Below are 17256 nucleotides of genomic sequence, written 5' to 3'. Positions count from 1 at the left end.
ACTATATTTTTCTCTTTTCTCACTTAATAGTGGCATTTACCTGTGTGGTCATTCAGCAGGTGCCCATCTGGCTGCCATGATGCTTGCTGTGGACTGGATGGCTCAGTGTATGACTAGTAATAGTCTTATCAAAGGTAAGGGGTTCTTCTAGGGGTCAAGAGGAGATTTGACAGGAGAAGTGGGGGTGCAGTTTGTCTTTTGTTCAGCCATGATGCTTTGTTTTGACTAGTTTTGAATGACATTTTCATCTTGCTTGATCAGGTTAGTAGTAGATGAAAAATGGGGGGTATATATGTCCTAAAATTGGATAATTTAAATGTTTTGACACTGCACCAAGATCATACTAGTATTTTATATTGTATCAACTATAGAAGTGCTGTTATTATAAAGTTCATGGATCAGATTTTATCACTCTGCTGCTAGCATCTTGATTTGGTCCTGTTCAGCAGCCTGGAAAGTCTGTTAGAATGATTGCACATAATCCACATAATGTTGACAAGTGACCTTTTGTTGTCATACTAATATGCCAATGAAATTATTAGATTTTCAGGCCAAGACTGCAATATTTCTATTTTTTACATCTATTTGAACGATTCAGATTGACATAAGAAATTTGATTGGCTTTGTGGTGTTCATATATAGATGACCTAATTAGATTCTCTAACCAATAGCAGTTTTTCAATATTTTGTGAACTTCAGATTTGTTGTCTCACTTTGGTTGGGTTGTTTTCTGTCAGATGCCGTATTAGAAGACTAAGTTGTAGCAATCTAGTTTCACCTTAGCCATATCCTGAATTTGGTTGGATTGTTTTCTGTTGGATGCCTCGTTAGAAGATTGAGCTGTGGAAATGAAGCTTTGTCATAGCGATGTCCAGACAAGATGGTGATTGATATAGATAGAGAACAAATAAAATTATATGCAAATGTAGAATGTATGCTTTATGTTTTAGTAATTTTGATGAAACACAATGAGGAAGAAAATTAAAATTTATATTTCTAATGAGCCAGAAAGATTTTTTTTTACATCCATGATAAATTTTATTTGTAATCATTGCACAACTTTTGATATATAATGAATAAATATTTATACATTTGCAGGAGCTGTTTTGGTCAGTGGAATTTATGACCTCCCACCTCTAGTCAACACATATATCAATGACCTTATAGGGATGACTGAGTAAGAGTAATTAATGTTAAATATATTACTGTATATGTTCACATGTAAGTTGGGTCCAACTGCAAACACCATTGTAAATATACTTTTGAGAGATATAGAGATCTTATTGTAAGTACTCATATTTGTGGATATACTTCTAATGGGTATAGGGTTTCTGTTGTAAGTACCCAGATTGGTGGATATACTTCTAATGGGTATAGGGTTTCTGTTGTAAGTACCCAGATTTGTGGATATACAACTGATAGATATATAGACTATTGTAAGTACCCAGATTTGTGGATATAGTTCTGATAGATATGGAGATCTTATTGTAAGTACCCATATTTGTTGATATACTTCTGACGGGTATAGGGATTCTGTTGTAATTACAGTGCAACCCCACCATAACACGCCCCGTGATAACATGAATTCGGATATAATACAGACGTGGTGTGGCTCCCAAAATTTTGTATATTCATTCACACATGAAAAAATACTTTTTGTTCCAGGTATGTGAAATAGTGTATAAAAAATTTATTATCATTTTGGGGAAGAGATCACATATGAATTCAAATATAATATGATCATTGTGTGATTCCTGAAATTTTAAATACATGTTCGTGTATTTTTCTTGTACCAGGAATTTTTTTAAGTATGAGAAATAGTGTGTAAAACGTTTATTATCATTTTGGGGAAGAGTTCGCATATGAATTTTAATATAATACGGACATGGCATAGCTTTTGAAATATAAAAATTTTACCAGGTTCTTGAAGTGTTATGCCAAAATAAACATTATTGGAACTGTTACTTACTACTGATCCATGAGTAAAGCCAGTAAGTCATCTTTGTGATTGTCTTCAATTAATTCTGATACAATCATTGCTCAAACAATAGCCAACATGTGTTTCTTCTTTAGCTGCATACACAACCAAGCAGCAGACACTGTGGTGGTTGATAAAAGATTATCACAATTTAAACATGAAAAACAAAAGCCACCAAGATATTTGCTGGGCTTGGTGGTGTTATTAGACACAATCAGTTGACCAGTACATAATGTCTGCCTTATAAGATGGAAATTGAAAGGGTGTGAAATTGTACATGCGTTCAGCTTTAAAAAAATGAAAAAGTGACTTGTGACCATTGCAGGCCTACTGCACTTAGTTCTCTGGTTATACATGTGTAAGGTGCTTGTTTATGAACTCGTTATTAATTTCCTATTTTTTTATAAAAATGTTTTACCGTTATGGAAAAGCAGGTTCACAAATGCAAGTTGTTTTCTGCACTTTGTACCCAGATTTGTGATACACTTCTGATGGGTATAGGGATTTTGTTGTAAGTACCCAGATTTGTGATATACATCTGATGGGTATTGGGGTTCTATTGTAAGTACCCAGATTGGTGATATACTTCTGATGGGTATAGGGATTTTATTGTAAGTACCCAGATTTGTGATATACTTCTGATGGGTATACGGGTTCTATTGTAAGTACCCAGATTTGTGATATACTTCTAATGGGTATAGGGATTTTGTTGTAAGTACCCAGATTTGTGATATACATCTGATGGGTATATGGATTTTATTGTAAGTACCCAGATTGGTGGATATACTTCTAATGGGTATAGGGATTCTGTTGTTAGTACCCAGACTTGTGGATATACTTCTAATGGATATAGAGATCCTATTGTAAGTACCCAGATTTGTGGACATATTTCTGATGGGTGTAGGATTTCTGTTGTAAGTACCCAGATTTGTGGATATATTTTGATGGGTATAGGGATTCTGTTCTTAGTACCCAGATTTGTGGATGGGTATAGGGATCATTGTTGTTTTTTAAGTTGGATCACTTTTCTTGGCAGTTAAAATATTTTTTTGTGTGTTGTTTCTGTGTTAGCTCTAATCCATGGAGTACGAGTTGATAATTCATTTTAAAAATGGTTAGTGGTGAAAGACAGGTTGCATACACCTGCATGCATACATATTTACATATGCCTGCATGCATGCATACATTTACATACACCTGCATACATTTACATAACACCTGCATGCATGCATTCATTCACATACACCTGCATGTATGCATACATTCACATACACCTGCATGTATGCATATTCACATATCACCTGCATTCATGCATACACTCACATACACCTGCATGCATGCATTTATTCACATACACCTGCATGCATGCATACATTCACATACACCTGCATGTATGCATATTCACATATCACCTGCATGCATGCATACATTTACATACACCTGCATGCATGCATACATTTACATACACCTGCATGCATGCATTTATTCACATACACCTGCATACATGCATACATTCACATACACCTGCATGTATGCATATTCACATATCACCTGCATGTATGCATACATTTACATACACCTGCATGCATGCATACATTTACATACACCTGCATGCATGCATACACTCACATGCACCTGTATGCATGCATACATTTACATACACCTGCATGCATACAAGTAAAAGCAAAGAGAAACACCAGCTGACCTTACTGGTCTAGACCAGATAGGAGCCAGTAACAAACTGCTTCTAAGTTTGGACTGCTAATTGTTGAGTTACTGTGGCTCCAAAAACAAGCTGAAGGGTGAACCAGGAACCAAATAGCTGGTCTGGGATTTTATTCTGTCTGTACTGTATGTCAATTTTCATTAAAATTGATTACTCCAGTCAAAACTTATAGTGTATAAAAATGATTTTAAACACCTTATAGTCATGAGAGGAGAGGATGACAAGTACATCTGATCAATATCGTACATGAAGTTTAGGAAAAACAGTTGTTATGAAACAACAATAATTACAGAATTTACCTAGCTTTTGTAACAAGCATTTAGATTGGTTAAAATCAGATCATGTGATGTAGAAAGCTATGAGTTCTTAGATCCTAATACCAGAAGGGATCTTCTTATGAATACCAGTACTTTGACAGTATTTGTCAGTATTTGTAAGCAGTGATTAAATATTAGTCATTATTATGTTTGTAACAGGTTGTACTTTAAATAATTGAACTTCATATTTTACAGGATTCAGGAAGTTGTGAATCTTAAGATAGACTACACAACTACACGTGAATGGATTATGTACTACACATGAATGGATTACACAGTATACATTAATGGGTTACACTCGACACAGGAATGGATTACACACTGCACATGAATGGATTACACACTGCACATAATTGAATACACGGCATACATTAATGGATTACATACTGCACATGAATGGATTACACACTACACATGAATGGATTACACACTACATATGAATGGGTTACACACTGCACATGAATGGATTACAAACTACACATGAATGGATTACACACTGCACATGAATAGATTACACAGTATACATTAATGGATTACACATGAATGAATTACTGAACATGAATGGACTGCACCCTATACATGAATGGATTACACTGCACAGGAATTTATTACACAGCATACATTAATGGATTACATACCACACAGGAATGGATTACTCACTGCACATTAATGGATTACACAATGCACAGGAATGGATTACACACTATACATGATTGGAATACACACTACACAGGAATGGATTTCACACTATACATGAATGGATTACATACTATACATGGATATATTTTGCTTATGTTCATACACTTCAAGCTTTATGACTTGATGAATCCTTTAAAATAAGGAATTCTTAAATAACGCTTGATGAAATGAAATATACTGTAAATAACAACATTTTGACAAATTTTGTGAGAAGGCCAAATTTTGTACTGCTTGGATGCATTTGGGTGGAACAGTTCTTGACACGCGAAATTGTTCATATGGTTCTTTTCTCCATAAAGTGATTAACATTACTGAGCTCAGAACTCATACCACTTCAAAAGCAGGAGTGGATGAGAACCAAAAAAATGCAACAAACAAAGTGTCTTGCACCGTAGTTATTATTCTGAGATTAACTCTAGCTGTTTGAACATGCATATTCAAGAATAACTGAAAACTAGTACCTGACATTTGATTGAAACTATCAAAATAGAGTTCCTAAAGATGGCCTTTGTTTTGTGTTTAAAAATAGCAAACATTGTATCATATGAATATACTGAATTGATCAAATTTATCAAAATGTAATGATGCTGATATGTTATGATTTTATGGTACCATAATTGAATCCTTTCAGAGAAGATGCTTGGAAGAACAGCCCCACTCAGTATCTTCCCAAGATTATACAGTCAAGTCAGAAGAGGAAGATTCTCATAACTTTTGCTGAACATGATCCACCTAGTTTTAAAGAACAGAGCCAACAATTCTACCAGGTAAGATGAAGATGGATGCAAACATATTGTACTAGTGGTTGCAGAAGCATTTATGTAGTGTGTTGTGGTTACAGAAATATTGTACTAGTGGTTGCAGAAGCATTTATGTAGTGTGTTGTGGTTACAGAAATATTGTACTAGTGGTTACAAGAGTGTTCATGTAGTGTGTTGTGGTTACAAAAATATTGTACTAGTGGTTACAAGAGTGTTCATGTAGTGTGTTGTGGTTACAGAAATATTGTACTAGTGGTTACAAGAGTGTTCATGTAGTGTGTTGTGGTTACAAAAATATTGTACTTTTGGTTACAAGAGAATTTATGTAGTGTGTTGTGGTTACAGAAATATTGTACTGTTGGTTACAAGAGTGTTTATGTAGTGTGTTGTGGTTACAAAAATATTGTCCTAGTGGTTACAGGAGTGTTTATGTAGTGTGTTGTGGTTACAGAAATATTGTACTAGTGGTTACAAGAGTGTTTATGTAGTGTATTGTGGTTACAGAAATATTGTACTAGTGGTTACAAGAGTGTTTATGTAGTGTGTTGTGGTTACAGAAATATTGTCCTAGTGGTTACAAGAGTGTTTATGTAGTGTGTTGTGGTTACAAAAATATTGTCCTAGTGGTTACAAGAGTGTTTATGTAGTGTGTTGTGGTTACAGAAATATTGTACTGGTGGTTACAAGAGTGTTTATGTAGTGTGTTGTGGTTACAGAAATATTGTCCTAGTGGTTACAAGTGTTTATGTAGTGTGTTGTGGTTACAAAAATATTGTACTAGTGGTTACAAAAGCATTTATGTAGTGTGTTGTGGTTACAAAAATATCATTCTAGTGGTTACAGAAGCGTTTATGTAGCCAGTAACATTCAGGAAGTTGAGGATGAATTTGATTTTTTTTTAAATTATGTGGTCTTGGACATTTAAAAGAAGAAATATAAAAATACTAATGAGTAAGACATGTTTGACTTTTTTGAACTGATGAATACTTATGAATATTTGTCACTGGTACCTTGGGAAAATATCTTTATAACACTTCCAAGTTCCAAAGTATATCATACTTACAGTATCATTTGATGCCTCTTTGTTTTCTTTGACCTTTTTTGTTTTTAACATTTTTAACTTGAGGGCCCTGTAGAAAGGCTTGTTTAATTTTAATGATATATTGATTCATGTTTGCCTAAAGTCTAGAATGATATATACCACTCCCTCAATAACTTGCATGCCGATAACTCGCAAACTTGCTTATAATGCAGGGTCAGGCATGTACCCCATTTTTTAAAACTAGAAAAGAAAGAAAAAATATGAGCCCTTTTAATTGAACTTAAAGGAAATCATGACCAAAATTGGTAAATGAAACATTGATGTGTCACTAGTTTTATTATCAAAAACCTTCGATAGGACCTGGACATTTTAATTAACATTATGAAATTATCAACTTTTAATAAGATGTCATGTATTGTTACATGTTCTTTCCAAATGCCCATCTTAGTACACTGTAAATAATGATATTCAAAACAAAATTTAATCAGTGAAAATGTCACGACTGCTGGAGGCATTGCAATAATAAATAAATATCAATCAAATAAATTTTTATCTGTGAAATTTGTGTTTTAGTTCTATCTTTTTGTTCGGTTTAAGTGTAAATGTCATAAATGCAATGTGCACTCATGTATTAAAACATAAAATGCATCAACCGTGACAGCTCATTTCGCTGAGAACTTAATTAATTGCTAACCATGTTTCTGACTTAGGAAGAATTTGTTTTATGTTTGCATTGAATTAAAAGGTGACCTTTATATTGTCACATCAATTGCGTCTTTTTTATCAAATAAAGTAGGTTGAGTAAAAGAAAAGTTAAACAGCATGCAAATCCTACATGCAAAAGTTCAAGCAATTTTGGTCATAGATCAGTTGAACTTATTTCAGTTGATCAATCAAACACAGTTATATAAATTATTGTGTACTTAATATAATTAAACTACTACCAACTCTTTCATAAATGTGATCAAAGAAAGCAAGGCGACCAAGCAAAATGAATGCTTTGTTAAATAAAAAGCTTTGTTTCAGGGATAGGATCATTGTGGAGAAGCAAGTTTCAGAGAATTCTTGAATTTGCACTTTGAGATATCCTCAAGGATGTAGAGAAATATCACTGCAATCAAATGACAGCATCAGTATTTTTTCTAATTAAGCAAACAAAATTTAGTTTTAATGTAGATGATTATTTCACAAAATAATTGTCACTAGTATTTGGAAAAAGGAATCTTGTTTCTCTGTGTATCAATAGTTAGTCTGGTCTCCATTTCATGGACTCCCTGCTTTGTATTTCATGGCCATATATCAAGCAAGAAACCAGACTAGTCAGCAACAACAAAAAGCCATGACGTAATACACAAATGTTCTCATGTAAACGTTAATGTTGTTTGAAACCAGTTGGAATAATGTTAATGATCTTTTAGATGTCAGGCGTCTTGAAAATAAATGTAATTTGTACAGAATAATAAACAACTTTTCAGAAAAGGTGCTTTATTAAGAAGTGTATTTGATGCGATTATAAAATGAGTTACCAGCCAATAAACAGTACATTTACCCTCACCCCATCACCGTTCTCAATGTCAGTGGGAATGTGATCACTTATTATTTGGAGGTCCCTCAGTAACTCATGCCCTCTGTTGTAGTGTGGTCAATGTTTTTAGTCCCCATTGCATGTGAGTTATTGGGGGAGAGGTGTATTCGGTTGTACTTTTGCTGATAAAAAGGTGTGCATTTCACTGTGCATGGTGTCCATCTGTTCTCTTTAGGTTAGAATTATTTGATACTCTATAAAGACAACAGGACACATGTGTACAGACCATCCAACATTTAAACCTTTAATTACTTGGATAAACTTTTTCTGTCATGATCAGACATAATATAGAGACCAGGGATTTACAAGGGTTTCTTTTTTTAAACTTATTTTGTTAAAGATTTCCTCTGTCATTTAAACATGTTGATTTGGGAAACTGTTTTGAAACTGCTGTTACCTCTGTGTGTGTATGTGTGTATGTGTGTGTGCCTGAAGCAGTGTACACAATCACAAAAGAACATGTAGATGCTCATGGAGTTTGTGAATATTGTGTGTGAAAATTGACTGTGATGGTCACTTTTTGTATATATTCAAAACACAGTGAAAATGGACTGATGGACTCTTTGTTATATATATATATATATATTCAAAATACAGTGAAAATTAACTGTGATGGTCTCTTTGCTGTATATATTCAAAATACAGTGCAAATTGACTGTGATGGTCTCTTTGTTATTTATATTCAAAATACAGTGCAAATTGACTGTGATGGTCTCTTTGTTATTTATATTCAAAATACAGTGAAAATTGACTGTAATGGTCTCTTTGTTATATACAGGGTACCCACGCTACTGGGAAATCAGGGAAAGGTTGGGAGAAATGATAATTTTTTTCCTGAGTGTGAAAAGTCCTTGAATTTCGCAAATATTGATGTAAGTCAGGAAAAACACGGAAATTTGCCACCACCACTTGGCGCCTGAAACAATCACATAATTGAGTCGTAACTAAACTGATCGCGAGTTAAAAATATTGAGTTCTAACCAGAATATTTGGAGGGTGTAGCATGGATCATTTGGGTGCTTGCAATAAACATATATGCTGAGTCAATCCAAATGCTCAGTGAATTAGATTCAATGAGTAGACTTTATTTTCAAACTCAGCTGGATATCCATATCTTTTGTTATAAAGAAGGTATGAAAACCAGTCTAGCATCACAAGAGGCCAACAAGTTCATGGCAAAGCATAGCTGCTTACCATATGGCAGAGCAAACTTAGACATTGTTAGTTCGAGTGATACATGCATGAAATCGATATGAAAATTACTTATTTTCTTAGAAATTTTGAGTATTAAAATCATAATGTCTTTAATCTGCTGATAGACGAGATAAAACTATGGCGTCAATGAAATGTTACCTGGTACTCATGATTTCCATCGCTAGTCACATGAGTACACAAATCTAACAATCCACATTTTCAAATGTTGTAGAGAAAAAGAAATATTAAATGAAAGTTGTCTGCTGGTTGTAATAAAAATACGAAAATGAAAGAACACAAAATTCTCCATATTTATATATTCTGAGAACAAGTTCTGCAGTTTTATTGTATTATGGGACTATCACGTTGACATGTGCAAATGGCGAGTACAGGGTCAGGTTTCATCTATGCCATAGTTCTGTCTAGTCTGTCAGTGGATTAAAGACATAGCATTATAATACTTGCCATATCTGAGAAAATAAATCATTTTTCTATCGATTTCATGCAGGTATGAGTCGATATAACATAAGTTTAAATTTGCTAGGCCCACTGGTAAGCAACTACCATGTGTAGCTACGCACGGTGGGGGCAAATTCCAAATTTTCAATATGCAATTGCAATGACCTCACACCCCAACCTCCAAATATGAAAAATGGGGTGGGAATATTTGGAGGAAACCTGGATTAGAAAACAGACTGCTGTTTGTTTTAAGTCAGATTTTTAATCCAAATTGTTGAATATCAGAGCTGAAATGAGAAATTGTTGCCCTTTGTATTTTGTATTAAAAAACTGATATGAGCCCCTTATCAGTACAGGCTTGGGGACTGGTTTAATGAATTACAAGAAGACAAGTTGATTTTACAGAAAATTCAGGCCTTGCTTATATAACAGTGTATAATTTTAAAGGTCTTTTGTCAAAATTTAAATCAACCTGTTTCAAATGCTTTTTAAATGATGGATTTTTAATCAGATTGTCTTAAGGAGATTAGGTTGTTTGAAATATCTTGTTTGGGATTTTAATGGCATGGAGAAATTTAGGGGTTAAACTCTTTTCATTGCAAGACAAGATTTTAATTATTTGCATTTATTGTTTTTTTTTACTTTTATACTGATAGGAAATGTTTGCTTTCTATAAGATGCATATATATATATATATATATATATATATATATATATATATATATTGATATAGAATTCTTTAGAATTAAAGGTTGAAAGGAAACAAAACTAATTTAGGTTCATTCCCACAGATAAAACTATGGCGTCGATGAAATGTCAGCAATATAATGTTAGAAAAGACCCTGAAAATCACCTGGAAATTTATCTTTAGAAAAGTGTGGGAACCATGTATATATATTCAAAATACAGTGAAAATTGACAGTGATGGTCTCTTTGTTATACAGTGTGACCCCGCTATAGCGCGCTCCATTATAACGCGAATTCGGATATAATGCGGTCGTGGCATGGCTCCCGAAATTTCATATGCATGTACTTTTCTTGTGCACAAAATTTTTTTTTAAAAAGTGCGAAAAAAATGTAAAAAGTTGCTTATCATTTTGGGGAAGAGAGCGTGTATGAATAATACAAGACGATCGTGGCCTGGCTCCTGAAATTTTATTTGTATTTTTCTCTTAAACGAAAAAGTATTTTTCTCGTACACGAAAAAGTATTTTATTTTTCTTCTTAAAAGTAAGAAGAAGAAAAAACGCATAAAAAGTGTATTCTGGGATCTCGCCAATTCGCAAACTTGGATTGTTTTTCCTTATTGGCTGCAAAACATACCATGTGGCTTTTATTATTTGTTGGTGACATGGTTGGCTGTTTAAACTTTTATATACAGCCATTGGTTTGGACTGCAGAAATTCAGAGGCTCCATGAAAGGAAACCGCAAACTAGATATAAAATGCACTGAAATTTATCTATTGTTACATAAACAAATTCTTTGTCCATACTGACAAACCATCTAAACAGTGCATTGTTGTATCATAATCCACTTATCCTAACAGCTAGCATGAGTTCTGTATGTTGTGAAATATCCGCTTTTTTGTTGTTGACAGTTCTGTTAACGGAGATCAACCGGACGAGGCATTGTCTCGTAATCTATCTTTCATCAGATTTTTGGCTGCTCGCTAGTAATTAATATATTAACAAAGAATGACATTTGTATGTGGCTGGTAAGTAAAATTCCTCTTCATTTCACTCAGAATTAAATCCTTCAGAACGCTTACATTTTTTGTAATAATCCCTGTCATCAGAACCCCTGCGTCTCTATCGTCCGTTGACCCTTTAATTTTCAGACGCATGCGTGGAAGGCAGCATCACGCTACTACCACAAATGTAAAAAAAAAAAAGAAAAAGAAAAATACATATTACTTATTGGTTTATTCAGTAGGCATGGAGTAACTAGAATAGTCTAAACAACGGCCAATTCCTTTTCAAAAATGTACCCATATAAAATAGTTTGCTGAAATTTCAAAGGAAACAGATTACCTTTGAAGCAACGACTGTTATGAAAACGTACTCAGTAAATGGAAACAATACCAGTCTCAATTATGCAATACAGTTATTTGATGTTGCCACCACAATAAGAAATGGGCATTCGTTTGGTTCTCCAAAGCTGTCCTTTAGTGGTGACTTCAATAGAGCATGCATCCTTCATCAAAGAAAGCCGAATACAATCTTTCAATAACAGCAATGAACTTTTCTTCAGAGGAAGTCAGTACCAAACTTAAATAAAAGTGATGGAATCTGATGGATTTTTGCATTTTCCAACGTGACTGGAACATGTTATCTGTGCTGTGAAAGTTTCCTTTTTGTAGGGAAAAAGTTTAACAGCGGCTTAAAATGCAAACTAACTTTTACCGACTTGGAACGTACTTTAAATGTGCTTCGTCATTCGTTATGTGATTGTGCTATGTTTTTCCACTGAATTCAGATCAATATGACCTGTTACAAAATTAATGAATATTTTAAAGCTGTGTGTGCATATTTTCGATGGAATCACTTGTATTGTGGATTCAATGTGTATGATGAGGTTCGCAGGTGAGTACACATGCTATACATTAGACATTTATATATAAACAGGATTCATATATATGTACCAATTCATGGTTCTCTAAATAAAGTAAACTATTATATTATGTCTTCTCTGTTTTCACTACAGGTGTATTTCTCATTTAATATGCATCAATTCAAGATGGTAACTGTGCTGACAAAGCACGTATTTTACTGCCCGCATTTATTACCCACACACACCCCACAATTTTTTTTGGGTGGGGGGGTACATTTTCTTCAGCTGACTTGGTTGCATATAACACAGTTCAGTATATAACTTGGTCAGGTTTTATGGCTCCCAACTACCGTGTTATAGTGGGGTCACACTGTATATATTCAAAATACAGTGAAAATTGAATGTGATAGTCACTTTGTTGTATATATTTTCAAAATGCATTAAAATTGACTGTAATAGTCACTTTGTTGCATATATTCAGAATACAGTGATAATTGACTATAATGGTCTCTTTGTCTTATATATTCAAAATGCAGTGAAATTTGACTGAAGGTCACTTTATTGTATATATTCTAACTTCATTGAAAATTGACTGTGATGGTGACTTTGTTATATATATATATATATTTATATATATATATATATATATATATATATATATATATATATATATATATATATATATATATATATATATATATAAAACGAATATACACATAAACTAAGAACATGTTTGTGATTTGATAAATCTTGTGCTCAAAATTAATTTTTTTCAATTTGGTAATACAAGCTATCTCCAAAACATGGGAACAGCAATGGGTAGTCCTATGGCACCTTCTTAAGCATCTTTATTTATGGGGAAATTAGAAAATAATTTTCTAAATAAATGCCTCTTAAAACCAGATGTTTGGTTAAGATTATTAGACGATATCTTTATGATTTGGAGTTATTCAATAGAAGACCTTTATTATTTTATAGACAGTTTGAACAAATTACATCCAACAATAAAATTTACATTTGATGTGTCTAAAACTAAAGTATCATTTTTGGATTTAGAGGTCGTGAAAAATGAAAATGATGACATCACCACCATAGTTCATGTTCAAAACACAAATATTCATCAGTATGTTGAATATTCTTCATGCCATCCTAAATCATGTAAAAATGGGATACCATATAGTTAAGCAAAATGATGTAGAAGAATTATTTCGGATGACACTGTTTTTAAATCATCTTTGACAGAGCTAGGTCAGCATTGCTTAAATAGAAATTACCCTAATGACATTAATACTGCTTTCCAAAAAGTATCTTTTCTTACACAACTTGAATCTTCAATGTAAAATCAAAAATTGAAATGAAGATGTTATTCCTTTTGTTTTTTAATATAATCCAAGTTTGCTTAATATAGGTAAGATTATAAATAAATATTGGGATTTATTAAAACTATCATGTAAAGCAAGTGTTAAATCGCTACACGAAAGCTAACCCACACTTGCTTATAAAAGGACTAAAAATCTGAATAATTTCCTAATTAATTCTAAATTAGTAAAAACATCATATAAAATAGGATCATCAACTAAATGTAATAGACCTAGATGTTTGCACTGTTCTTTTATTAATGAAAATACTTCTTTCAATAGTAATAATATGAATGAAACTTTTAATATGCTGTTTATTTGATCACATGCAAAAAATGTGGCATCCAGTATATTGGACAACCCAAGCAACAAATACCTAAACGTATTAACCAACATAGATCACACATAAATAATTATATTTTTTAATCATTCTCATTTCATGTTGCCGCACATTTTAACAAGAGTTCCCATACTTTGCAAGATTTCTCCTTTCAACCTATTATTATAGATGATTCTGAGATGGAATGCTTGCTAAAGGAAACCTATTGGATTCACCATCTTAATATGGTATATCCAAAAGGTCTAAGTTCCAAAACACTTTATGATATTCATGATCATTTTTTTAAATTATGTCCCCTTTTATGTCCCCTTTTTATAATTAGTGAAGAATATTTTTATATTATTCTAATTTACAGAATAACTGAACCAATGAAAGTATAAACTAATATCATACAGTGAAAGTATAAACTAATATCATACAAATAAGTTAACTAATTCTTTAAAAATGAAAGTGCATTTTTAAATTAATTCTCAATACATAATGATTAATATTTTATAAAATACTTGATTATAAGTATTATGCACACCATAATTTGTTACTGTATAAATTGAGTTCTGATGAAATATTAACATTTGTCAATAATATATCAAGAAATAATATATTATTATTTATGTTGATTTTTTTAATTTTCAGATTTTTTTGTATATATCTTTTTTTAAATGTGCATTATACATAATAAAAGTAAAAATATTAATAAAACTTTATTTATTCATAAATGTTATATATATATATATATATATATATATATATATATATATATATATATATATATATATATATATATATATCGTTGACTGTGATAGTCACTTTTCACTTTGTTGTATAAACAAAAGTAATATTTTGCTTAAATTTTGTAATTTTTAAATTTTTAATACTAATGTTTCTTATATTAAAATACTTTTGTGTGTAATGTGTGGAGGCAGACCCCAAACTAATACTTTTGTTTGTAATGTATGGAGGCAGACCCCAAACTAATACTTTTGTGTGTAATGTACGGAGGCAGACCCCAAACTAATACTTTTGTTTGTAACGTATGGAGGCAGACCCCAAACTAATACTTTTGTGTGTAATGTATGGAGGCAGACCCCAAACTAATACTTTTGTGTGTAATGTGTGGAGGCAGACCCCAATCTAATACTTTTGTTTGTAATGTATGGAGGCAGACCCCAAACTAATACTTTTGTTTGTAATGTATGGAGGCAGACCCCAATCTAATACTTTTGTTTGTAATGTATGGAGGCAGACCCCAATCTAATACTTTTGTTTGTAATGTATGGAGGCAGACCCCAAACTAATAATTTTGTTTTTGAGTTTGTTCATGCTGTGTACAAGAAAGTTTAAGCTTTTTCCATTGTCACAAATTTCTAACCTTTGGAGAATAGGATGTTTCATCTCTACTGTTTTGAAATTTTAGGCATAATTTAAAATAATCTATCATTTAACATTTTGCTTGTTGACATCAATAAAGTTCATTTTTTAAACTTATAAACATGTGGCAAATTGCAAATTCACTTCTCAAAAGAGAAAATAAGTTACAGGTACTTGCTTTTCTTGCATGTATTACTTTATGTTAAGAAGCAAATGATGTGCAGAAATTGGTAGTCAAGTTGACAGGTCTTTTTTGTTTGACTATTTTGAAGGTCCTGGCAGCTGGGGGAGTGAATGCATCATTGGTAGTAGTACCAGACACAGACCACTTTAGTGTTATTGAGAACTTGCAACAGGACTCGTACATCTTAACAATGGTTTGAATTTCTTTCTAATTTTATTTTCTCTATCTTGTTCTCTCTCTCTCTCTCTCTCTCTCTCTCTCTCTCTCGATCTCAATCTCGATCTCGAATAAGGAATAGTATTTTAGGTGAAGGTTTGTTGGCTCTTAATGGAACTTTTAACCCACACATTTTTAGCTATAACATGCAGAAGAAATGGGAACACATGCCTTTCCCAAAGTCAGCAGAACCCTGGAGATTATTAAAGAAAAAAGTTGCAAAAGACATTTTTCCTCCAAAAATCACCATGGATTTGAGAAATTTTGCAGTAAACATCTAATAATACACTGCAGTCCCTCAGTAAACGTATCTCAGAATACCACTGCCATTATTGCAAAATGAATATATGATGGATCAAATTAAGCTCCTTAAATTTTGTTATTTCAGCAACAGTTGGGAAGGAATATAACATTGTTTTTCACATTCATTTGTATGTTCATTTGTTCTTAATCATTCAGTCATCATGCAGTCAATATCATGTATTTCAGGAAGATGAACTTAGCCATACAAAACATGGTTACTGTGACCTCATTTTCTTGGGTAACTTTGTTATTTTTAGCTATTTGTTTGTTACTCCCTTAGTATCTTTGACAGCTTTCATATATGCAGTGTACTCATGAATAAGTACATGCATCTTAAATTGTGTAAAATCACAAATCACACAAATTCATCAGTGTGACTTAATTTTTAGTATTTTCGAACATCTGCTTATTAAGCCCCTAATATCTTGGACCTTATTTCATCTACATTCATAAGATTCATATATCTGCACTGAGACATTAAATCAGAAATTTTTGGTCTTCAGGATATGCTACTTAATTTGACCATTATGGAAGTTTTTAGATTCTTTGATATTGCTGTATGTTACTCTAAACCCCTAACACATTCTGATACCTAGAGACTGCTGACCAGCACATTCACTAGCACAGACTAAGCACATGTGATTTGCAGGCACATTGGACTTTAGACCTAATATCCATCAATTATTTAACTATAAGCAGTTTACCAAATCATGAATTCCTTGAAATTCTTTTGTGCCAGTGAAGTGTCATTCTTTGCAAGAGACTTGTTTATTTATGGTATCCACCGTCATGCAGGTTCAGGGATGCAAAATAGATCCACTACAACCTCCCACATGTTGTACAAGATTACTAATGGAGACAGGAACTGCAGTGGCTCAGTGGTTGGCATGGCTGGGCTCTTGACTAAAGGAGTGCAAGTTAGAATCGGACCATTGAATGAGCCTGGATTGGCAACCATTGTATGCCCTTGGCCAAGCACTTTGCTCCAATTTCCTTGTCACTAAATAACCTACTTTGATTGATGTGTTGTAAAATACCAAACCAAAACTAATTATTTGTTAATCTACATACTCTTAAACATTTAAGATCATGTTAATCATACATCTGCATACTTTTTTACTTTAAAACAAAAGTTGAACAGATGTGATAAGCAAGATTTTATTGTACACTGATAC

At 32.7% G+C, this 17256-nt stretch overlaps 1 protein-coding gene across 1 annotated transcript in view; it reads left to right on the top strand.

The window, feature by feature from the left end:
* The window catches only part of LOC149773700 (kynurenine formamidase-like), an 84376-nt gene that overhangs the window by 48802 nt on the left and 18318 nt on the right, over window positions 1-17256 (top strand). The window contains exons 8-11 of the mRNA XM_089946172.1: window positions 31-134; window positions 1099-1177; window positions 5352-5487; window positions 15651-15755. Of these exons, the coding sequence (XP_089802298.1) occupies window positions 31-134; window positions 1099-1177; window positions 5352-5487; window positions 15651-15755 (424 nt within the window). The remainder of the gene's footprint in view (window positions 1-30; window positions 135-1098; window positions 1178-5351; window positions 5488-15650; window positions 15756-17256) is intronic.

The sequence above is a fragment of the Sinohyriopsis cumingii genome, unplaced genomic scaffold, assembly GCF_028554795.1.
Source record: "Sinohyriopsis cumingii isolate HCF-2022 unplaced genomic scaffold, ASM2855479v2 utg000622l, whole genome shotgun sequence".
NCBI classification, from domain to species: domain Eukaryota; kingdom Metazoa; phylum Mollusca; class Bivalvia; order Unionida; family Unionidae; genus Sinohyriopsis; species Sinohyriopsis cumingii.
This window is presented reverse-complemented; position numbering and strand designations above follow the sequence as displayed.